The sequence below is a fragment of the Leucoraja erinacea genome, chromosome 27, assembly GCF_028641065.1.
Source record: "Leucoraja erinacea ecotype New England chromosome 27, Leri_hhj_1, whole genome shotgun sequence".
NCBI lineage: Eukaryota > Metazoa > Chordata > Chondrichthyes > Rajiformes > Rajidae > Leucoraja > Leucoraja erinaceus.
In genome coordinates this window covers 2,838,698-2,863,425 of record NC_073403.1, presented here as the reverse complement: position 1 = coordinate 2,863,425, position 24,728 = coordinate 2,838,698, and the positions used below count along the sequence as shown (strand labels likewise).

The 24,728-nt window shown below is 46.4% G+C and overlaps 1 protein-coding gene across 2 annotated transcripts in view; it reads left to right on the top strand.

Annotated features, from left to right (window-relative positions):
* Nucleotides 1-3,381: 3,381 nt before the first annotated feature.
* lasp1 (LIM and SH3 protein 1) overlaps nucleotides 3,382-24,728 on the top strand; it is a 129,298-nt gene continuing 107,951 nt past the window's right edge. For both annotated transcript variants that reach the window (XR_008725633.1, XM_055656806.1), the window contains exon 1: nucleotides 3,382-3,730. Coding sequence is in view for 1 of the 2 variants with exons in the window: in XM_055656806.1 (XP_055512781.1) it covers nucleotides 3,662-3,730 (69 nt within the window). In the remaining variant the exon portion in view is untranslated. The remainder of the gene's footprint in view (nucleotides 3,731-24,728) is intronic.

The following is a 24,728-nucleotide window of genomic DNA, read 5'->3' as shown; positions in this document are numbered from 1 at the left end:
TACTGCATCCGCGGCTCCTCCTCCTCCCTTTTTCCTTTCTTCTCCCCGAGTTTAGTTTTCTTTTCCTTTCCTATACATGTACCTGTTCGAGTGTGTGCACTGTGGTGCCTCGATAGAGCGACTGCTTTTCAGCGCCAGAGACCCGGATCGATCTTCACTATGGGTACGGTGTGTACGGAGTTTGTACATTCTCCCCGTGACCTTGCAGGATTTTCCAGAGGTGTTCGGGCTTCCTCCCACACTCCAAAGACAAACAGATTTGTGGGTTAATTGGCTTAAGTAAAAAGTGTAAATGTTGCCCAGTGTATAGGATAGTATCAGTGTGTGGGGATCGCTGGTTGGCACGGACTCAGTGGGCCAAAGGGCCTGTTTCTGTGCTGTATCTCTAAACAAATTATAGTACCTGCCCTCTCTGCCTCCTCTGGCAGATCGCACCATATACCCACCACTCCCTTAAGTTAATTTAACTTAATGGAAACTGCCCTCAGGCAGCTTTTATGACTTTCACTTATTAGTGCATGAATTGAGAGTCAGAAGAACATTTATATTTATATGGCTCCTATAAAGTGGTAATGCATCCTGATATAGTTCACAGGAGTGTTATCAAGCCACGCCTGACTTTGACCCAGCCAAGAGACAGTAGAGACAGAAGGAACTGCAGATTCTGGAATCCTGAGCAAACCACAAAGTGCTGGAGTAACTCTACAGGTCTGTGGAGGATATGGACAGTCAATGTTTCTCTCTGTATTCTTCTCTCTTCCTTAACCCTTGAGCTGTCCCCTCCCATCCCCCTGCCCTCGGGCTCCTCCTCCTCCCTTTTTCCTTCCTTCTCTCCCCCCCCAACCCCCCATCAGTCTGAAGAAGGGTTTCGGCCCGAAACATCGCCTATTTCCTTCGCTCCATAGATGCTGCTGCACCCGCTGGGTTTCTCCAGCATTTTTGTGTACCTCGATCTTCCAGCATCTGCAGTTCCTTCTTGAACACTTTCTCTCTGTATCACCGTCTATGGCTACATATTCTGTTGTGCTGCTGCAAGTAAGAATTTCATTGTTCCATCTGGGACATGTGACAATAAAACACTCTTGACTCTTGATTATGTCTCTTGTTTCCCTTTCCCCTGACTCGGCTTGTACTCGCTGGAATTCAGAAGATTGAGGGGGGATCTTATAGAAACTTACAAATGTCTTAAGGGGTTGGACAGGCTAGATGCAGGAAGATTGTTCCCGATGTTGGGGAAGTCCAGAACTAGGGGGACACAGTTTAAGGATAAGGGGGAAATCTTTTAGGACCGAGATGCGAAAATCATTTTTTACACAGAGAGTGGTGAATCTGTGGAATTCTCTGCCACAGAAGGTAGTTGAGGCCAGTTCATTGCCTATATTTAAGAGGGAGTTAGATGTGGCCCTTGTGGCTAAAGGGATCAGGGGGTATGGAGAGAAGGCAGGGATGGGATACTGAGTTGGATGATCAGCCACGATCATATCGAATGGCGGTGCAGGCTCGAAGGGCCGAATGGCCTACTCCTGCACCTATTTTCTATGTTTCTATGACTCTCAGTCTGAAGGAGGGTCTCGACGTGAAACGTCACCTATTCTTTTTCTCCAGAGATGCTGTCTGACTGGCTGAGATACTCAAGCTTTATGTATCTATCTTCGGCAACAATTAGTTCATTGAGTTGAGTTTATTGTCACGTGTACCGAGGTACAGTGAAAAGCTTTCTTTTGGATGCTATCCAGATAGTGGAAAGACAATACGTGTTTACAACTGAGACATTTCAGGACCTTTCTTTGGACTTATTGTAATAGGAGGACAGAAACCTGGAAAAGTTTGGGGGGGGGGGGGGGGAGGGGAGGGGTGGGGGGGGGGGGGGGGGGGGGGGGGGGGTGGCTGCATAGTGATAGGTTGACACAAAGTTCTGGAGTAACTGTGGGTCAGGCAGCATCTCTGGAGAACATGGATGGGTGATGTTTTGGGTCGGGAGCTTTCTTTAGACTGATAGGTGGATACAGGTGAGAGGGATTTGATTAGTTAGTTTGATTGGTTAGCGCGCAACAAAAGCTTTTCACTGTACCTCAGTACACGTGACAATAATCTAAACTAAACTAGCCTCAGAATTAAAAGGATATTCCTTTAGGTGGTGAATCTAGACTATAGACAGTAGGTGCAGGAGTAGGCCATTCGGCCCTTCAATCCATTTAATCCGGTGGGCGGCGCGACTCTCGTCAGCAGCGGCCTCTGCAGCCCGTCCGCGTTTTATTATTTTCTGTCTATGTTTTTATGTAGTTTTTGTTATATTTTCTTGGGGTGGGTGTGTGTGGGGGGGGGGTGGGGGTGGGGTGGGGTTTTTAATCTCCCCCTGGACGGGAGACCCCACCTTTTCTCGTCGGGTCTCCGTTATCGTTGGGGCTGCAATGAGGAGCGGCCTCCAACAGGAAGAGACCGGGGACTCTGGAATCCTCTATGGAATTAATTGCCACAGAACGGCGTGGAGGCCAAATCAATGGATATTTTTTAAGGCAGAGATAGATTCTTAATTAGTACGGGTGTCAGGGGTTATGGGGTGAAGGCAGGAGAATGGGGTTTGAGGGAGAGACAGATCAGCCATGATTGAATGATGGGGGTAGACTTGATGGGTCGAATGGCCTAATTCTGTTCCAATCAATTATGAAAGCCAACTTCCCGATGAATTAATACATCTAGAGACCCCAATCCTGTCCCATAGATGCTGCCTCACCCGCTGAGTTTCTCCAGCATTTACTTTTTGTCGACTTGTAATAAACCCTTGCGTTATCAGCCACGTCTAGCCGCGCATAAATCATCGCCCACACCTGCGTGTGGGTGGTGTGTGTGTTTGCCGACATGACTGCTTCTTTATTCAGTTCAATCAATGAAAGTGAGTTGAAGGTAGACAAAAGTGCTGCTGAGTTTTTCTCCAGCAACTCGACTTGTAATAAACCCGGGTGAGGCGCATAAATCATCGCCCAACCTGTTGTGTGGGTGTGTGTGTGTTTGCCGACATGACTGCTTCTTTATTCAGTTCAATCAATGAAAGTGAGTTGAAGGTAGACAAAAGTGCTGGTGAAACTCAGCGGGTGAGGCGGCAACTATGGAGTGAAGGAAATAGCTGCACCCGCTGAGTTTCTCCAGTTTTTTTGTGTGTAGCCCTTCTTCAGTGAGTTGAATCTGTCTGATCTTCGAACAACAAACATTGAACATTGATGCACAATCATTGAACATTGGCTGTGGATTGCGTGCGTGTGGCGTATAAAAACTCGTCATCCATGTGATCTCTCTCTCTCTCTGTGAATACTCTCCCTCCCTCTTTTACAGCCCACGTCCCTCCTCTAAACGTGTAACGTCTCAGACAGAGTGCGCGCTCACTGGAAATCTTTCCCCCCACCCCCAGCTACCAGACCCAACCCTCTCCTTTGGACGTGCTCGCTCTTCGGTGCCCTTCCTGTTTATACCCTGATTAGATCAGAGAGAAAACAGCTTCGCACAGAAGCGGATTCAAACGGAGTCAGAGCCAGCGAGCGAGCGAGGGAGGGGGAAAAAAAAGGATTGAGAAATCTTTACCACGCGTCTGGAAAGACTGAATTGCGTCTCGGGGGAAAAAAAACACAAAAAAAAAACGAAAGGAGGGAACAAAAAGCCTTGTAAAATGAATCCGCCGTGCGCTAGATGTAAAAAAATCGTCTATCCGACCGAAAAAGTCAACTGCCTAGACAAGGTGAGCAGGAATGGACACCATGGTGGCGCGGTCTGGGTTCTCGCTGATCGGTTACATTGTAGCTCGTTAGTTTCACTGTAGCAAACAACAACAGTTTCACTGTAGCGAAGTGTAGCTCGTTAGTTTCACTGTAGCGAAGTGTAGCTCGTTAGTTTCACTGTAGCAAACTACCTCGTCAGTTTCATTGTAGCAAACTACCTCGTCAGTTTCACTGTAGCAAACTAGCTGGTCGAGTTCACTGTAGCAAAGTATAGCTCGTCGGTTTCATTGTAACGAACGGCAGCAGCTTTGCCAGATCGACAAACAATCTGTAGTGGCCCCGACAAATCACCCCCTGTAACAAACCGTAACTCGACTAAGGTAGACAAAAATGCTGGAGAAACTCAGCGGGTGCAACAGCATCTATGGAGCGAAGGAGATAGGCAACGTTTCGGGCCGAAACCCTTCTTCAGACTTGACAAAGTGCGAAATCGTGTCATGGTTTCCGTTTTTTAAAAAAATATTTCGGGACCTTCTCACCGTTGAAGGCGCCAAGAAGGCGGAAGTATATTAACCAAACCCTTTTCTCTCTCTCCCCGTGGACACACAAAATAAAATCATTCACCATACGTGGAGATTTTTTTTTTCCAAGCGAGTTTATTTTCTCAGGATTGTACTGAAGGCTATCTTTCTTGGTTACATTTTGTTTTTTTAATTGTGTGTTTGTTTCCCCCACACCCCCCGTCGTCTAAACATGTTTTGGGAATTAAATTGTCATTTTTGAAATAAAATTATCTCAGGCTCTTGTTGGATTTAAATCTTTAAAAAAAGAATCAATGCGGGTCAGTGGGGCGTGAGAATATTATACATTTTACTGGCGATAAGGCTGTGTAGAGGGCGTTGATCCATTTATTTCACGTCACACATTGAAATTGGATCTGAAAGAGTTTTTTTTAGCAGAAAGTTTGGATTGCTTTTTTAGGCCAGTGTAAAACCCTGATGTTAAAACATTAAAAAATATATATATATATATATATAACCAGTGCTCATTCACATTCCTAAAATCTGAAATTAAAAGTTTAGAAGCTCCCAAAGGACTTCAGAAGTTAAAAGTCTGAAGAAGGGTTTCGGCCCGAAACGTTGGCTATTTCCTTCGCTCCATAGATGCTGCTGCACCCGCTGAGTTTCTCCAGCACTGTTGTCTACCTCCCAAAGGACATGCCCCGTTTCATTGAACACCTTGAGATGAAGATTAAAATAGATTTGTATGTCTTCCCCCATCACTTATAAGTTTTTGGTTAGATGAAGGTTCATTAGTACAGGCTGTCTCTTGAGATGTTGTTCCTGTTTTGTTAATTCACAAACATTTAAAAACCCCTGCTTAAAATTGTTTAACTGCTGTATGTCTGTCTACTGCAGGGATGAGGGTGGGAATCTTGATGGAGAAGTTTTTAATTTTTTGTTTCTGGTCCACTGTACAAAGATCCAGTAAAGTCTGTGGGAACCCGCCTTCTCACAAAAGACTTATTTTAACCTCTTACACCCACCAGCGTGCCAGCCATCAATGGTGCTGCTGTTGCCTGCGCTCAATTTGGCAGAAGCCAGCAATGTTGTGATATTCAACTCGAGCGGCTGTTCCTTCTGGGCGGGTTTCCCCTTGGGAGCGAGTTTAGTTCGGAGATACACCATGGAAACAGGCCCTTCAGCCCGCAGACTCCATGCCGCCCATCGGTCACCCATTCACTCTAGTCCCATGTTATCTCACTTGCACATCCGCTCTCTACACATGAGGAACAATTTACAGAGATGTGTGTGTGGATATATATATAGTGTGTGCATGTATATGTATGTTGTGTGTGGGTATATATATTTATGTGTATATACACTCCCACACATACACACCCTCACACAGATATACGCACACATAGAAACACACATATATTCATGCACACACACACACACATATATATATACATATATATATATATATACATATATACACACACACACATATATATATATATACATATACATATACATATATACATATATATATATATATATACACATATATGTGTGAGTATATATATATATATATACACATATATGTGTGAGTGTATATATATATACACATATATGTGTGAGTGTATATATATACACATATATATGTATGTGTGTATATATATGTGTGTGTGTATATGTATATACGTGTGTGCATATATGTGTGTTTCTGTGTGTGTGTGTATATACATTTGTGTGTGTGTGTGTATATACATATACGTGTGTGCATATATGTGTGTTTCTATGTGTGTGTGTATATACATATATGTGTGTGTGTGTATATATACACACACTTTTCAGGTTCCTAGGCCTCCTTCCCAATGGCGAGTAGGGTGAGAGCATGACCACTATGGTGTGGGTCTCTGACGATGCCGGGTGCCTTTTTGAGGCAGTGACTCCTGTGGATGCTTTTGCTGGTGGGGAGGTCAGTACCTGTGATGGATCCCGTGGGTTTCCAGATGGGGGGGGGGGGGGGGGGGGGGGGGTGTGAACACCATTCGCTGTTTTCCATTCCAGGGAAGGGTGATCACCCAGGCATATAAGTAGTTCACTCTTGCTTTCTTCCCGTGTCTGCTGACTGGTAGGCACAGTGATTCCAACTATTCTTGCTCATAATAAGGAGCCTGCAGCAAATGTACCTAATCCAGCACAGATCTGCGGGAAGCAGTGGAGGACCACGACTGTTTCAGCTGCAATCCATGCAGTGCTTAGTTATACACCTCACCCAGATGCTCTATGCCCATCTGCCCTTAGTCATGCTGCTATTGCCCTCACTGAACTCAACAAGCTAATACATACTATGCTGGAAACTAAACCTGATCACATATTCCGTTTCTCCAGAGAGGAACAGAGGGTGGTGAATCTGTGGAATGATTTGCCGCAGAGGGCTGTGGAGACCAACTCAATGGGTATTTTTAAGGCAGAGATAGATCTAGATTAGTCTGGGTGTCGGGGGTTGTGGGGTGAAAGCAGGAGAACGGGGTTAGATGGGAGAGATAAATCCACCATGATTGAATGGCGGGGTAGACTTGATGGGCCGAATGGCCTAATTTTGCTTCTATCACTTATGAACTCTGCTGCCCTACCCTCTCCAGGGATGTGCAGCTTTTTGTGTCAATCCTGGTCTGGTCTTGTTTGCATGAATTATTGGAACAGCACATACACTGAGAGCTATGTTCCACACTCTACCTTTCTCTTCACGCTACCTATTGTGCCTGAGTTTGGCTTGATTGTATACATGTATAGGATCTGATTTAATGGGAGAGCATGTAAAACGAAGCTTGTTGCAGTACCTGAATTTGCATGACAATGATAAACCTAAACCTTCCGTTTGATCAGCCATGATCACATTGGATGGCGGTGCTGGCTCGAAGGGCCAAATGGCCTAATCCTGCACCTATTGTCTATTGTTTAATCTAAAGAAAGGTTCCAACTCAAAACATCATCTAAGATGGACACAAAATGATGGTGTAATTCTGTCTCTGGGGAAATGCTGCCTGACCCGCTGAGTTACTCCAGCATATTATGTCCATTTTTGGTTTAAAAAAAAACCCAACATCTGTATTTCCTTGTTATTACAAAATGTCGCCTATCAATGTTCTCCAGAGATGCTGCCTGACCCGCTGTGTTACTCCAGCACTTGTGTCCATTTGTGGTGTAAACCAACATCTGCAGTTCCTTTTTGGGACAAAGTGTCGCCAATCCATGTTCTCTAACAATGTTGCCTGACCCACTGAGTTACTCCAGCACTTTGTGGGAGATGGGGCACTTCAAGATATCGGAGTCGGGGGATATGGGGAGAAGGCAGGAACGGGGTACTGATTGTGGATGATCAGCCATGATCACATTGAATGGCGGTGCTGGCTCGAAGGGCCAAATGGCCTGCTCCTGCACCTATTGTCTATTGTGTCCTTTTCTGTAAAGAAACATCTGCTGTTCCTTGTTCCTAAAGCTACTGTTCAGTGTGGGAGCTTTATACTTCCAATTTAAAAAAGCTTGAGGTTCACAATCTTGAACCCGAGGTATCTAGGCCTTTTGGAAAAGTCCAGTTCAGTTTGCAAATAAGGGGCCACCACAGCAGTCTCTGATCAAACTATAGAGAAACCACCAACACACAGATTATTGCTAGTTAGCTTTAGTTTATGTTGCAATGTACATGCCTAATCTTGTTTGCATTGTATACTGTGTGACCAGGGTACAAAACACCATACATAGTGTTGTGAAGGCAGTCATAGAGACATAGGAAGTCTGAAGAAGGGTCTCGACCCGAAACGTCGCCCATTCCTTCTCTCAAGCGATGCTGAGTTACTCCAGCTTTTTTGGTCTGCCTTCGATTTAAACCAGCATCTGCAGTTCTTTCCTACACACAGAAAATGTGTCTCCTTATTTGCTAACTGAAATGGACTTTTCCACAAGGCCTAGCTACCTCGGGTTCAAGATTGTGAACCCAAAGCTTTTTTTAAATGGAAGTATAAAGCTCCCACACTGAACAGTAGCTTTAGAAACAAGGAACAGCGTTGCTTCTTTACAGAAAAGGACACACTAGACAATAGGTGCAGGAGTAGGCCATTCGGCCCTTCGAGCCAGCGCTGCCATTCAATATGATCGTGGCTGATCATTGAAAATCAGTACCCCGTTCCTGCTTTTTTCCCCCCATATCCCTTGATTCCTTTAGCTCTAAGAACTAAATCTAACTCTCTCTTGAAAACATGAGACTTAAACTCCTGTTGGAATGTATCCCAGCCATCAAGCTTTCCAGGTTTGTTTGTGTTTCCTAAGCCATTCAGTTTTCTCCTTGGCTTAGCTCCAGTTGTATGGTGAAGATACGTGGCAGAAACTCCATCTGTGTCCTGTTAAAAGCAGAACGGAAGACTTTAGTTTAGCACTGATCATAGCATCAGACCAAAGCACCATCCGGCCACTGAGCATAGCACAATACGACAGAGGTAGACATAAGGAACTGTAGATGCTGCAATCTTGTGTCGAACACAAGTCTGGTTAGTTGGCTCGGTATAATTGTAAATTGGCCCCAGTGTGTGTAGGATTGCGTTAGTGTGTGTGTGGGTGGGTGGGGGCGGGTAAAATCGCTGGTCGGTGCGGACTCGGTGGGCCTGTTTCCGAGCGGTAACTCTATATCTAAGTGCTGGAGTATCTCTTGGTCAGGCAGCATTTCTGCACAGATAACAGGCCCTTCGGCCCACAGTGTCCATGCTGAGCATGATGCCGTGATAAACTAATCTGATATGCCTGCACGTGATCCACAACCCTCCATTCCTTGCATATCCAAGTGCCTGTCCAAACGTCCCATAAACAAGGCTATTATATCTGCCTCCTCCCCCACCCAAAACAGTACATTCCTGGCCCTCCGCTATCCTCTCTAAAGGGGGGGGGGGGGGGGAGGCGTTGCACATCTCCTTACAATGTTGTCCTTCTCACCTTAAAGCTATGGCCTATTGTCTTGAGGGGGGGGGGGGGGGAGGTTCTGACTTTAAGACGAGGGGGAAAAGATTTATTGGGAATCTGAGGGTCAACATTTTAACAAAGGGTGTTGGGGGTATGGAATGTGTGTGATATTGCATGTATACAGGTGCATGTATATTAAAGATACACGTATACATGTACACAGACGCGCGCACACATATAGATATCGGGCCCGATGGGCTGGGGAGGGGAGGAGTGAGTACGTGATCAGGGTGGGTGTGCGTCTCTGATGATACTGGCAGACTTTTTGAGGCCGTGACTCCTGTCAATACGCTTGTGGTGGGGAGGTCAGCCGGAGGAGGTAGCTGAAGCAGGTGCGATCACGTCATTTATAGAGACCTACAAAAGTCTTAAGGGGTTGGACAGGCTAGATGCAGGAAGATTGTTCCCGTTGTTGGGGAAGTCCAGGACAAGGGGTCACAGTTTAAGGATAAGGGGGAAATCCTTTAGGACCGAGATGAGAAAAACATTTTTTTTCCCACACAGAGAGTGGTGAATCTGTGGAATTCTCTGCCACAGAAGGCAGTTGAGGCCAGTTCATTGGCTATATTTAAGAGGGAGTTAGATGTGGCCCTTGTGGCTAAGGGGATCAGGGGGTATGGAGAGAAGGCAGGGATGGGATACTGAGTGGGATGATCATATTGAATGGCGGTGAAGGGCCGAATAGCCTACTCCTGCACCTATTTTCTATGTTTAAGAAACATTTTTACAGGTAGGATTAGAGGGATATGGGTCAAACGGAGGCAGGTGGGACTACTGTAGATGGGGCTTGTTGGTCGACGTGGGCAAATTAGGCCAAAGGGCCTGTTTGCACGCTGTATGTGTCTTTTTTTTCCTTCTTTTTCAAAGACTTTATTCAACACATCAAATAATACAACAGATCAAGTCCTACACAAAACGAACTTACATTATATCGTGTCATTATAGTACAACATTACAATCATTATTCACAATACTCTCAACCCCACGCGGTGACAAGCGCCCACGGAATACCTCCAAAGTCCCCGTGAACACCGCATGTTCCCTCTCCAGGGACACACGTGCACTGTGTGTGTCTCCCCCTCTCCCCCTCTCCCCCCTCTCCCCCCTCTCCCCTCTCCCCCTCCCCCTCTCCCCCTCCCCCTCTCCCCCCTCCCCCTCTCCCCACTCTCCCTGTCCCCACACTGTCCCCCCCCTCTCCCCCCCCTCTCCCCCTCTCCCCTCTCCCTCTCCCCCTCTCCCCCTTGTGCATGCATCTTATGATTTGATATACTTCGTTGAAGAATGGTTTGAAGTCTGCCTGCTCTATCATTACAGGATCGGTGGAAGGGAGATTGGTTTGTCAGATGGTCTGGGCTGCGTCCATAATTCCTGTGGGCTTGAATGGAGCTGCTTGTTCCCGGGTCATGTTTAGGAAGGAACTGCAGATGCCTGTTTTAAACTGACACAACTAGCTGGAGTAACTCAGCGGGTGCAGCAGCATCTATGGAGCGAAGGAAATGGGCAACGTTGCCTATTTCCTCCGCTCCATGCAAAGAGTTGCACAATCTCCACTATAGGAAATAGGTAACGTTTCGGGACGAAACCCTTCCGGGTTTCGGCCCGAAATGTTGCCTATTTCCTTCGCTCCATAGATGCTGCTGCACCCGCTGAGTTTCTCCAGCAATTTTGTCTGCCTTCGATTTTACAGCATCTGCAGTTCCTTCTTAAACATGTAATGTAGAGAGAGTTCTGCGACATCCTCTCCTGCTACCCTCGATGTTCTTTGTCTCTCTGCATCATTGTCTGTATCTCCCGCTTCTGCTATCCCTAACCCAGTCCGAAGAAGGGGCTAGACACCCGGAACGTCGCCCATTCCTTCTCCGGAGATTCTGCTCGACCCGTGAATGTTTTCCCTTCCATTATTTATTATGTAAAAGAATATGTGTGTTGTGATTGTGTTTATAGTTTGTTTGGTTGTTTTGTTGTTTGTCTTTTTGCACAAAAGTCCGCGAGCATTGCCATTTTTCATTTCACTGCGCACCTCGTATGTGTATGTGACAAATAGACTTGACTTGACTTGAGTTACTCCCAAAACCATGCTCTGGAATGGGCTTGAAAACCTGACCTTCAGGCCTGTATGATGGCACCACAGCTGAGTAGCAGCTGATGTTTGGTTCAGCACAGCCACTCGGTTGAGGCACTGGTGGTGTGTCATTGGCTTTACCTTGCACCACCCGGCGTGGCTTTAATGGCCGCGGGACAATCGCCATCGCCGGCCGGGGGCTTTGACTTTGACTCTGACATGGGGGGGGGGGAAGAGTGCAGTGGAGAGATAAGTTTTTTTGGCCTTCCTGGAGTGAGACCGCTTTTCAGAGCTCCCGCAACGGCGACTTCTCCCGCCCGAGCTGCGGGGTCGAAGAGCTCCTGGAGCGGGACCTGACATCACCGCCCCCGCGCGGCTTGGAATGGCCGCGGGACTCTGCGAGCGCACGCCGGGGGCTCTAACACCAAGAACCCGGTGTGCGACTTCGCACCACCCGGCGTGGCTTTAATGGCCGCGGGACAATCGCCATCGCCAGCCGGGGGCTTTGACTTTGACTCTGACATCGGGGGAGAGGGAGAGTGCAGTGGAGAGATAAGTTTTTTTGGCCTTCCATCACAACGATGTGATGGATGTTTATGTAAATTATGTTGTGTCTTGGGTCTATTTGTTTGTAATGTATGGCTGCAGAAACGGCGTTTCATTTGGACCTCAAGGGGTCCAAATGACAATTAAATTGAATCTTGAATCTTGAAGGCACAGCGGTAGAGTTGCTGCCTTACCGAGTCTGGTTTGGGAATAACTCACCGGGTCGGGCAGCATCCCTGGAGAGAAGGAATGGGTGGCGTTTCGGGTGAAGACATAATATATTCACCTTTTTCAGTCTTCAAGGGTCCAACTTTGGTCTTGGCTAATTTTTTTTTCCTTCTTCACATATCTAAAGAAGCTTTTACTATCCTCCTTTACATTCTTGGCTAGCTTACCCTCGTACCTCATCTTTTCTCCCCCGTATAGTCTTTTAATTATCTTCTGTTGCTCTTTAAAAATTACCCAATCCTCTTGCTTCCAGCTCATCTTTGCAACATTGTGCTACTTCCCTTTCATTTTTATACTGTCCCTGACTTCCCTTGTCGCCCCTTACACCCCCTTGGAATCTTTCTTCCTCTTTGGAATGAACTGATCCTGCATCTTCTGTGTTGGGCATTTTATTGCAGAACAAATGGGTGATGATGAGGACATTTATAGGCAACGACGTATGCTGGATGTACAGGCGAATATTCTCTCGCGTGAAGGAACACAAAAATGCTGGAGAAACTCAGCGGGTGCAGCAGCATCTATGGAGCGAAGGAAATAGGCAACGTTTCGGGTTGAAACCCTTCTTCGGACTGATTTCGGCCCGAAACGTCGCCTATTTCCTTCGCTGCTGCGCCCGCTGAGTTTCTCCAGCATTTTTGTGTACCTTCGATCTTCCAGCATCTGCAGTCCCTTCTTGAACACATTCTCTTGTGTGAGTTTGGTGCGTGTACAGATGTGGTGAAGATGTCGCTGTTTGGAGCATATAGCACACCACTCTATACTGTGCACCTGTGGTAGAACTACGGAAAGCCAAGTGTGCAGAGACTAAAGATGGCCTGTAATAATGCCATGAGAACACTGCTAAGGAAACCTAGATGTTGTAGTGCCAGTGACATGTTTGTGACTGCAGGAGTCCGTATTTTAGAGGCTATCCTAAGAAATCGTATGTATTAATTCATTTGTAGGATGAATAACTCTAAAATGACTATTGTGGCCTTGTCAAACATACGGTTTAGCGCTGCACGCTACAAATCCCAGTTGTGGAGACACTGGTATCGCTGTCTCGTTGTAGGACATCGATCATTCTTTATTATTCTGGTTTTTAAATCGTGTATTGTTTAAAAAAAAAAAAATTTATGATACATACTAAGATTTAATATGTATTTTATGATGTTTTTTTTATGCAATATATTTTATGTAATGTTGCCCTTTGTCTGGACCTTGAGTCGGAAATAAAGTTTTTAATATTTTTATTATTTTTCACAGAAATACCTGCCATTGTTGTTCCACTGTCATTCCTGCTAGAGTATCTTTCCAGTCAACTTTGGCCCTCTCCTCCCTCATGGCTCCATAGTCTCCTGTGTTCAACTGCAACACTGACACCTCCGATCTACCCTTCTCCCTCTCAAATTGTAGATTAGACTTGACCATATTATGGTCTCTACCTCCTTAACCTCAAGGTCCTTTATCAAATCCGGTTCATTACACCACGCTAAATCCAGAATTGCCTTCTCCCTGGTTGCTCTAAGAGTCCAGCATGGAGTCACTCCACAGAAGTCACTTTTGGGGTCCACTAATTTTCCCGGTCTACCTGCAGGTTGAAATCTCCCATAACCACAGCTTTACCTTACTACAGGCCAATTTTAACTCCTGATTCTACTGGCACCCTATATCCAGACTACTGTAGATAAGTCCCATTAGGGTCTTTATACCCTTACAATTCCTTAGTTCTATCCATACTGACTCCACATCTCCTGTTTCAATGTCACCCCTTGCAAGGGACTGAATTTCATTCCTCACCAACAGAGCTACCCCACCCCACTCTGCCCATCTGAACTTTCAACAGGAGGTATACCCTTGAATAGTCAGTTCCCAGCCCTGGCCCGCTTGCAGCCAGAACTCCCACACATCTTAGTTGCCAGTTTCTAACTGAGCCTCGAGCTCGTACACTTTATTCCTTATACTTCGCGCATTCGTATACAACATTCCCCTCTCGCACCGCCCGCAATTGGCCCTGACCTTCCTCTCTGATCCCTTCTCCTTCCCCTTAATTCGAGAACCTTTTGTAACTTTTCCTGTACTCACTTCGCAAAGGAGTAAGCCATTTAGAACTGAGACGAGGAAACATTTTTTCCTCACAGAGAATGGTGAGTCTGTGGAATTCTCTGCCTCAGAGGGCGGTGGAGGCCGGTTCTCTGGATGCTTTCAAGAGAGAGCTAGATAGGGCTCTTTAAAAATAGTGGAGACGGGATAAGGGGAGAAGGCAGGAACGGGGTACTGATTGGGGGATGATCAGCCATGATCACATTGAATGGCGGTGCTGGCTCGAAGGGCCGAATGGCCTACTCCTACACCTATTGTCTATTGTACTGCGAGCTGCACAACAAGACCACTGGTTTAGTTTAGTTTGGAGATACTGCGGGGAAACGGGGCCCTTTGGCTCACGAGTCGAAGCCAACCAGCAATCCCGGTACACTAGATCCTCGGGACAATTTACAATTCCTCCCTACGCCAATTATCCTACAAAATCTGTATGTGTTTGGAGTGTGGGAGGAAACCTGGAAACCCAAGTGGTCACAGGGAGAACGTGCAAACTCCGTACAACCAGCACCCATAGTCGGGATCAAACCTGGGTCTCTGTTGCTGTAAGGCAGCAACTCTACCGCTGTGCAACTGTGTCACCTGTTTGGTATTGCATGTGCAGACCTGCTTGCCTCGATGTCTGAGCACAGAATGCCACAGGAGATCCTTTTTTCCTTTTGCCCTGTGGCAACTCCTCTCCTTTCTAATAATAATAATAATAATATATTTTATTGTCATTGCACATAGGTGCAACGAGAGTTGGTATGCGGCTTCCATCCGATAGTCATAACTTAAGCAACTAATAACATTTAGATTTAGATACCCCGAGAAACATGATTTATATTGCAGTAAAACTGTCAAAAGTGCAAATATGTCTGATCTGGGTCGATGTCAATGTATTTCATCTCCACGTATAGAAACATAGAAATTAGGTGCAGGAGTAGGCCATTCGGCCCTTCGAGCCTGCACCGCCATTCAATATGATCATGGCTGATCATCCAACTCAGTATCCCGTACCTGCCTTCTCTCCATACCCCCTGATCCCCTTAGCCACAAGGGCCACATCTAACTCCCTCTTAAATATAGCCAATGAACTGGCCTCAACTACCCTCTGTGGCAGAGAGGGTAGTTGAGGCCTCTGTATGTGATCCTGGGCTGCAGTTCATGGGATGGGGGGGGGGGGGGCACTCTGCAGGGCCGGTTCGGAGCAGCGATAGATCTGGGGGTGAAGCTGTTCCTGAATCTGGAGGTGCGGGTGTAGAAGGCCTCGTAACGTCTGCCGGAAGGCAGGACTTCGAACAGACGATTACAAGGGTGTGAGGACTCTTTGTGGATGCTGACGGCCTTCTGACATGGGGTAGACCGACTCCCCTTGCCACTCTAATTTAATGTTTCATGTATCTTGTTGTGTTTTATGACTGTTGGCCAATTTCCCTCCTGGGATTAAAAAAAGTTATTTTGTGTCTGCATTTCTGAACGAGCTGTGTACTACCTCAGTTGTTCATACAACTGAAGATGTACGAACCTTTGAAAATCTTTTGCAACACTGCTCTCTCTCCCCATCCCCCTACTCGCAACAAGGGCAGAGTCCCCCTAGTCCTCACCTTCCACCCCACCAGCCGTCACATACAACACATAATCCTCCGTCTTTTCCGCCACCTCCAACGTGACCCCACCACTCGCCACATCTTCCCATCTCCCCCCCATGTCTGCCTTCCGCAAAGACCGCTCCCTCCGCAACTCCCTTGTCAATTCTTCCCTTCCCTCCCGTACCACCCCCTCCCCGGGCACTTTCCCTTACAACCACAAGAAATGCAACACTTGTCCCTTTACCTCCCCCTTTCAATGCCAATCAAGGACCCAAGCAGTCGTTCCAGGTGCGACAGAGGTTCACCTGTATCTCCTCCAACCTCACCTACTGCATCCGCTGCTCTAGATGTCAGCTGATCTACATCGGTGAGACCAAGCGGAGGTTGGGCGATCGTTTCCCCGAACACCTCCGCTCGGTCCACAAGAACCTACCTGACCTCCCGGTGGCTCGGCACTTCAACTCCCCCTCCCATTCCTTAATCCGACCTCTCTGTCCTGGGGCTCCTCCATGGCCAGAGCGAGCAACACCGGAAATTGGAGGAACAGCACCTCATATGCCGCTTGGGGAGCCTGCATCCTGCGGGCATGAACATTGAATTCCCCCCAAATTTGTTAGCCCTTGCTGTCTCCTCCCCTTCCTTAGCCCTTGCTGTCTCCTCCCATCCCTCAGCCCTCAGGCTCATCCTCCTCCTCCTTTTTCCTTCCTTCTCCCCGCCACCCCCTATCAGTCTGAAGAAGGGTTTCGGCCCGAAATGTTGCCTATTTCCTTCACTCCATGCAAAGAGTTGAACAATCTCCACTATAGGAAATAGGCAACGTTTCGGGCCGAAACCCTTCCGGGTTTCGTCCCGAAACGTTGCCTATTTCCGTCGCTCCACAGATGCTGCTGCACCCGCTGAGTTTCTCCAGCTTTTTTGTGTACCTTTAGAAAATCTTTGCCTGTTCCAAACCACTTCACATATGATGGATTGCTTTCAAAATTGCTAATGGCTGTTGTTGTAAAGAACGCCAAGCAGCAAATGATGCAGCCCAGGATCAGATACGTGGAGATGAAATACATTGGCAGATTCAAAGTGCTCGGTGTGTTGGATGAAGTCTGGATGGTGTCTCTGTTACCATGGTGACCAGTCATCGAGGGAAAAAGTGGCTTTTCAGAAATGTTAGCTTTCTCTAGAAAGTCAAAGGGGGACCTGATAGAAGTGTGTGGAATAATGATAGGGTGTGAGCAGTCTGGGTGGAACTGTCAAGGACTAGAGGGCATATAGCTAGTTCTGAGGGGGAAAGTTTAAAGGAAGGACACAAAGTGTTGGGAGTAATGCCCCTGTCCCACTTGGGAAACCTGAACGGAAACATGTGGAGACTTTGCGCCCCACCCAAGGTTTCCGTGCGGTTCCCAGAGGTTTTTAGTCAGTCTCCCTACCTGCAACCTCTGGGAAACCGCACGGAAACCTTGGGTGGGGCGCAAAGTCTCCAGAGGTTTCCGTTCAGGTATCCTAAGTGGGACAGAGGCATAAGGAGATTGAGAGGGGATCTTATAGAAACTTACAAAATTCTTAAGGGGTTGGACAGGCTAGATGCAGGAAGATTGTTCCCGATGTTGGGGAAGTCCAGGACAAGGGGTCACAGCTTAAGGATAAGGGGGAAATCCTTTAAAACCGAGATGAGAAGAACTTTTTTCACACAGAGAGTGGTGAATCTCTGGAACTCTCTGCCACAGAAGGTAGTTGAGGCCACAGTTCATTGGCTATATTTAAGAGGGAGTTAGATGTGGCCCTTGTGGCTAAAGGGATCAGGGGGTATGGAGAGAAGGCAGGTACGGGATACTGAGTTGGATGATCAGCCATGATCATATTGAATGGCGGTGCAGGCTCGAAGGGCCGAATGGCCTACTCCTGCACCTATTGTCTATGTTTCTATGTCTATGTTTATGTTAACTCAGCGGGGTCAGGCAGCATCTCTGGAGAAAAAGGATGGGTGACTGATCGAGTGGTGACCCTTCTTCCGACCCGGCCTAATAGGTCACCTGTGCTTTTTCAGCTGCAGAGTTACTGCATCACTTTAGCGCCTGCCCTACTTGGGCGATTATTTTCGGCGAGAGTCAGAGGATTGGCTGTCACCGCATGGTCGCGTGGGTGACGCCTGTGTTGTTGTGAATTGTCTCCTCGGGTAACGTTTTCCTTGTGGCCGCTGGATTTTGAAATGTTCGAAACTGCAGTGGGCTTGACGTTGCCCGTCTTCTCCTGTCGTAGATTGTAGCCAGGATAACGTCAATTGTCACCGGGCGCGGACTTCGGTGAATTCCATTGGCGACTACCTACGTTAACAGGCGGCTGAATTGTCTACAGTTGTCGCCTCGGGTCAGCTGATCAGCTGCTCCTTGAGGTACCAAGGTCTAAGCGGAAGCTCAGAGGGGATAGAGCCTTTTCTGTTGCTGCTCCGGCACTCTGGAACACCTTGCCGTTGCACATCAGAGGCCAGGCCCCCTCACTGTCCATCTTCAAATCCACCCTAAAAACTCATTTTTATTCTCTGGCTTTCGACACTGGCTGAGACATTGCTCCTGTTTTTAGTGCTTTTAATGTCTTTTAATTTTTACTGTTTTACAGTCCTGTGTTTTACGGTTTTTAATGGTTTGTAATAACTTCTTGCCCATGAGTTCTCATGTACAGCACTTTGTGGCAACTGCAGTTGTTTAAAGTGCTTCATAAATAAAGTTATTATTATAAGTTATTTGTGGCGGGTGGACGTAGGTCGACTTCGGTTGTTGCTTGTGTGGTGGTAGGCGGTCGTGGATGGACGTCCTAACTTGCGGTGATTGGATTGTCGGTAGCTTAACGTCTACTGGGTGGTAGGTTGTTGTAGACATTGTCGTGGGGGGGGGGGGGGTCCAGTCACTGCTGTTTCGGTAACTTGCTACGACTGTGACGGGGGTCAGGGGGGGGGGGGGAGGGGAGGAGAAAGAAAAATGTAAGAGAGATGGGGCAGGACCAAGCATGTTGAGTGATACAGCACCTCATATTCCGCCTGGGCAGCTTGCGTCCGGATGGCATTAACATTGAATTCTCCCAGTTTTGCTAGCCCTTACTGTCTCCTCCCCTTCCTTAACCCTCCTCCCCTTTTCCTTCCTCTCCCCCCCACCCCCCCCCCCCCCCATCAGTCTGAAGGGGTTTCGGCCCGAAACGTTGCCTATTTCCTTCGCTCCATGCAAAGAATTGAACAATCTCCACTATAGGAAATAGGCACCGTTTCGGGCCGAAACCCGGAAGGGTTTCGGCCCGAAACGTTGCCTATTTCCTTCGCTCCATAGATGCTGCTGCACCCGCTGAGTTTCTCCAGCAATTTTGTGTACCTTCGATTTTCCAGCATCTGCAGTTCCTTCTTGAACACATCATGTTCAGCGATAGTTGGATGCAGGTGATGGGGGAAGATGGTTAACAACCAGAACTGAAGGGACAAAAGGAAGTAAGATAAGGAGTGCCAATTCAATCAATCAATCAATGACTTTATTGTCATCCAAAAATACACCAATGAATGCAAGTCTGAACGACATTTCGTTGCATCCTGCTCACCGTGCAACATAAAATAACAAATGGATAAAATAGATTAAAAGATAAAATAGATAATAGTGGCGGCACGTTACATGGAATTCAAGAGTCTGATGGCTCCGGGGAAGAAGCTGTTGCAAAACCTGGCCATTCTGCTCCTTGTACTACGGCACCTTTTGCCAGAGGACAGCAGAGTGAACAGTCCATGTGCGGGGTCTTTTATAATGCTGTTGGCCTCGGACAAGCAACGTTAAACTAGAAGAAGGAATGTAGGGGGGTGGGAGATGGGGTGTCTTCATTCAAGGGCTATTTTAAAAATTGACTTGTACATCAATACCAAAGCTTAAAACGTGGATTGCAAGTATGTTGGACACCGCTCATCTTGAGGAAATGCGATTCCTCCTAATGGATAAATCAGACCAATTCATAACGAGTTGGTCTCCATTCGTCATTTTTTTTGGAATCATATGGTGCAACACAATTGTAAAAAATAACTGTTTCAGGACTGGACGAGGGTTGGTCAAGATTATAAATAATGATCTCATTTTCTTTTTTATTTTATTTTATTTTTTCTATTTTCTCTCTCAACTTTCTTCATTTACTCGTTTTCTTTCTTCACACACTATATTTCACATCTTTCTATCCTTTACTATCTAACTTCTTTTTCTTATTCTAATCTTTTTTTCAATGTAACAAAAAAAAAGTTGTACATAAAATGTATTATGAAAATATATATTAGGCACTTTGGTGCCATATGACTGTACTTACTTCAAATAAAATAAAATATTAAAAAAAAAAAAAAAAAATGAATTGAAAGATGTGGAATGGAAACATTCCCTTCAGCCCACTGAGTCCACACTGACCATTGATCACCTGTTCACGTTAGTTCTAGGTTTCCCCAATTTAGCATCCACTGCTTTTACATGCAAGGGAATATTTGCAAGGGGTCAAGTCTATCTGTCACATAGAAACATAGAAATTAGGTGCAGGAGTAGGCCATTCGGCCCTTCGAGCCTGCACCGCCATTCAACATGATCATGGCTAATCATCCAACTCAGTATCCTGTACCTGCCTTCTCTCCATACCCCCTGATCCCTTTAGCCACAAGGGCCACATCTAACTCCCTCTTAAATATAGCCAATGAACTGGCCTCAACTACCCTCTGTGGCAGAGAGTTCCAGAGATTCACCACTCTCTGTGTGAAAAAAGTTCTTCTCATCTCGGTTTTAAAGGATTTCCCCCTTATCCTTAAGCTGTGACGATTTCCAGTACCCCCCCCCAGCCACGTCCCAAAGACCATGTAGGCTATGGCTGCTGTAAAGCACTCCTAGTGTGTGGAGAGTGGAAGCGGGAGAATGTTTGGGAACGTGCGATCGATGGTCGGCATGGACTCGATGGGCTGAAGGGCCGTTTCCCGCGGTGTATATCTAAACAAAATGATGCCCTCTAGTATTTGATTTTTACATCCTGGGGCAACGGCTTTGACTGCCTGCCCTATCTCTGCCTCTGATCATATTAATATACAGCCTACGGGGTTGAAAACTGATGAATGTTTTTAAGAAGCATTTTGGTCTCCTGCTGCCTGTGAAAAGCTGCAGAACATTCTGTTACTTGCGTGCTTGTGTCACAATTGCCCTATCTGTTAGATAAAAATATTTCAACACCAAGGTCCCTGAAGAAATTATTTGCTTTCCTCTTTCCACTAGAATTGCAGACTTGTGCCAAGGTTACTGATTCTGTGCTCAAAACCACTCTGTCCACGCGATCTTAGTTGTGATCCGTGACACTTGTTTAAAAGAAGCACTTGCCCGTTACAGTGTTGAGGATATGGTCTCTTTGTTTCATTTTGTAAGGAAATGTATTTACATATTTGCATAGCTTTGCCCAGAATGGAGAGAGACAGAGATGGGGGAGAGAAAGAGACACAGAGAGAGAGTTATGGGGGGGGGAGGAGAGAGATTGGGAGAGTGGCAGGTAGAGTGAGAGAAAGAAAGATGGGGGGGAGAGAGATGGGAGAGAGATACGAGAGAGATACGGAGATGGAGAGAGAGAGAGCGATGGGGGGAGAGAGATTGGGGGGGAGAGAGATTACATAGAAATATAGAAATTAGGTGCAGGAGTAGGCCATTCGGCCCTTCGAGCATGCACCGCCATTCAATATGATCATGGCTGATCATCCAACTCAGTATCCCGTACCTGCCTTCTCTCCATACCCCCTGATCCCCTTAGCCACAAGGGCCACATCTAACTCCCTCTTAAATATAGCCAATGAACTGTGTGGCCTCAACTACCCTCTGTGGCAGAGAGAGTTCCAGAGATTCACCACTCTCCGTGTGAAAAAAGTTCTTCTCATCTCGGTTTTAAAGGATTTCCCCCTTATCCTTAAGCTGTGACCCCTTGTCCTGGACTTCCCCAACATCGGGAATAATCTTCCTGCATTTAGCCTGTCCAACCCCTTAAGAATTTTGTAAGATTGGGGGAGAGACAGACAGAGACAGAGAGATGATTGCCTTGTTTAAGGGATAAGGCACCATTCAAGATGCTCTGCCTCGTCCCTCTTCATTCAGAGCAGTAAACGCCAGAAGCACGAACTAGACCAGGGTGTGAAGGAGGAAACCAAATGAATAAATTGTTAATTCCTCTGTCAGAAAATTTGATATGGTTCTGATGAAGGATCTCAGCCTTGAAGCGTTAACAGTGTATCTCCTCCCATAGAAACGGTGCCAGAATTAACAAAAAAAAAAATATAATAATTTAATCTTCAGATTTCCGGCATCTGCATTTGATTTTTGTCTTCCACTACCAGTCAATATTTTTGGGCTGGGGATGGGTGGAGTTTGAATCTTCCCGTTCCTAGATCTTCTCTCCCCCCTCCTCCCGTCTCTTCCCGACAGTGTGATGGGGGACCCCGTTTAGTTTTTGAATTGCGTTGAGCCTCAGGCTTGGCACGGGGACAAGGAGAAGGGAGGGGGGGCGGATTAAGCAGCGGACATGATGAGCGCTTTTGGCTGACCAACTTTGAGCTGAAGCAGAGCCAAAAGAAATTGTGGAAGAAAGCAACGTGGGAGGCCAGCTGAGTGAATTTGCTCTTGTGTTTCAAGGCTGAGGCGCTGAATGGTAGTTCTTGATGTGAATCATGAACGTAGCACGAGGAGGATCGTCCCACCGCCCCCCCCCCCGAAACAGCTCAACACGTACAATCTAGTAAAACCTCCTCACTACAGCGTGAAGGGCAGCATTGTTGACTATTGAATGACAATGTTAAATTATTTTGTTTTTACATGGAATCACCTGCTTATCCCAATGCATCTCCTCCTCACCACCTCACAGCAGCCTCCTTTCATTTGATTTCATGGTTCTGGTTCAGATTCAACTTTAATTGTCATTGTCAGTGTACAGTACAGAGACAACGAAATGGTGCATTTTCAGTGTGTCTTGTGTCATTATTTCATGACGCATTACAGACCAAAATCTGAGGAAGGACATTATTAGATGTGGCCCTTGTGGCTAAGGGGATCAGGGGGTATGGAGAGAAGGCAGGTACGGGATACTGAGTTGGATGATCAGCCATGATCATATTGAATGGCGGTGCAGGCTCGAAGGGCCGAATGGCCTACTCCTGCACCTAATTTCTATGTTTCTATGTTTCTATTATTGCCATAGAGGGAGTGCAGAGAAGGTTCACCAGACTGATTCCTGGGATGTCAGGACTGTCTTATGAAGAAAGACTGGATAGACTTGGTTTATACTCTCTGGAATTTAGGAGATTGAGAGGGGATCTTATAGAAACTTACAAAATTCTTAAGGGGTTGGACAGGCTAGATGCAGGAAGATTGTTCCCGATGTTGGGGAAGTCCAAGACAAGGGGTCATAGCTTAAGGATAAGGGAGAAATCCTTTAAAACCGAGATGAGAAGAACTTTTTTCACACAGAGAGTGGTGAATCTCTGGAACCCTCTGCCACAGAGGGTAGTTGAGGCCACAGTTCATTGGCTATATTTAAGAGGGATGTGGCCCTTGTGGCTAAGGGGATCAGGGGGTATGGAGAGAAGGCAGGTACGGGATACTGAGTTGGATGATCAGCCATGATCATATTGAATGGCGGTGCAGGCTCGAAGGGCCGAATGGCCTACTCCTGCACCTAATTTCTATGTTTCTATGTCTATGTTTCTAAATGCCACTGAGCCCCATAGTCATAGGGCACAGAAACATTTGCAGGGGGACATCTCAAGAGCGCCCTGGTCATTTTCTCCAGGAGATGCCAGGCCACCAGTTGTGTTCGACTGGAAACCAGAAGCGGGGATGAACATTCTGAGGCTTCAGACCGCATTTGGGGTATTGTGAGCAGTTTTTTGGGCCCCGTCTCCGAGGCAGGATGCACTGGCATTGGAGAGGAGGTTCAAGACACTGATCCCAGGGATAATCAGGTTAACATATGATGAGCGTTTGACGGCACTGGGCCTGTCTGTACTCGCTGGAGTTTAGAAGGATGAGGGGTGAAACTTCATTGAAACTACCGAATAGTGAAAGGCCTGGATAGAGTGGATGTGGAGAGGATGTTTCAACCAGTGGGAGAGTTTAGGACCAGACGGCACAGCCTATGGGGGGAAAAAAATGGGCATTCCTTCAGGAAGAAGATGAGGAATTTACTTCGATAGAGGGTGGTGGATGAATGAAAACTTTATTGTCATTCAGATATACACCTAGACACAGTGCACCTTGAACGGAATTTAGTTGCATTTTACTCTCCAAAATCAGGTAATAGTTAAAAGTTCTAGGTATGTCCATAAAAATGCCTCGTGTGCATGGTTCTGCAAAATAAATATATATAAAAAGTTTTTAAAAAGTGTCGATATTTAAAAAGTTCTAGCCTCGGTTTTTTTTTTATTGTTCAGTAATCTTATGGCCTGGGGGATGAAGCTGTTGCAGAACCTGGTTGGCCCGCTCTTCATGCTGCGGTACCTCCTCCCAGAGTTCAGCAGTATGAACAGTCCATATTGTGGGTGTGTGGGGGCTCTGGTAATGCCCTTAGCTCTAATCAGATCTGCGGAATTAATTGCCACAGAAGGCTGTGGAGGCCAAGTCAGTGGATATTTTTAAGGTGGAGTTGATAGATTCTTGATGACTACAGGTGTTATGGGGAGAAGGCAGGAGAATGGGGTTGAGAGGGAGAGATAGATGGGTCGAATGGCATAATTCTATAACTTAAGCTGGAAAATCGGTGGACTTGTATCTTAAAAGATTAAAAGAAAAAAACTTCTCATTTATACAAGTGTAAACTCCGCGCGATTAACTTTGACTGATAGTTGTTGGAGGTCATGATAGATTATTTTTTTGCATGCAGTTACAATGTGTTGCAGCATAGAAACGGCCTGCTGAACCAAATACATCTCTTCCTGTATATATCGCATCCGCCTGCTTTCACTTCGATTTTGTGTTGGTTTGTCAGTGTATTTTGTAAGATT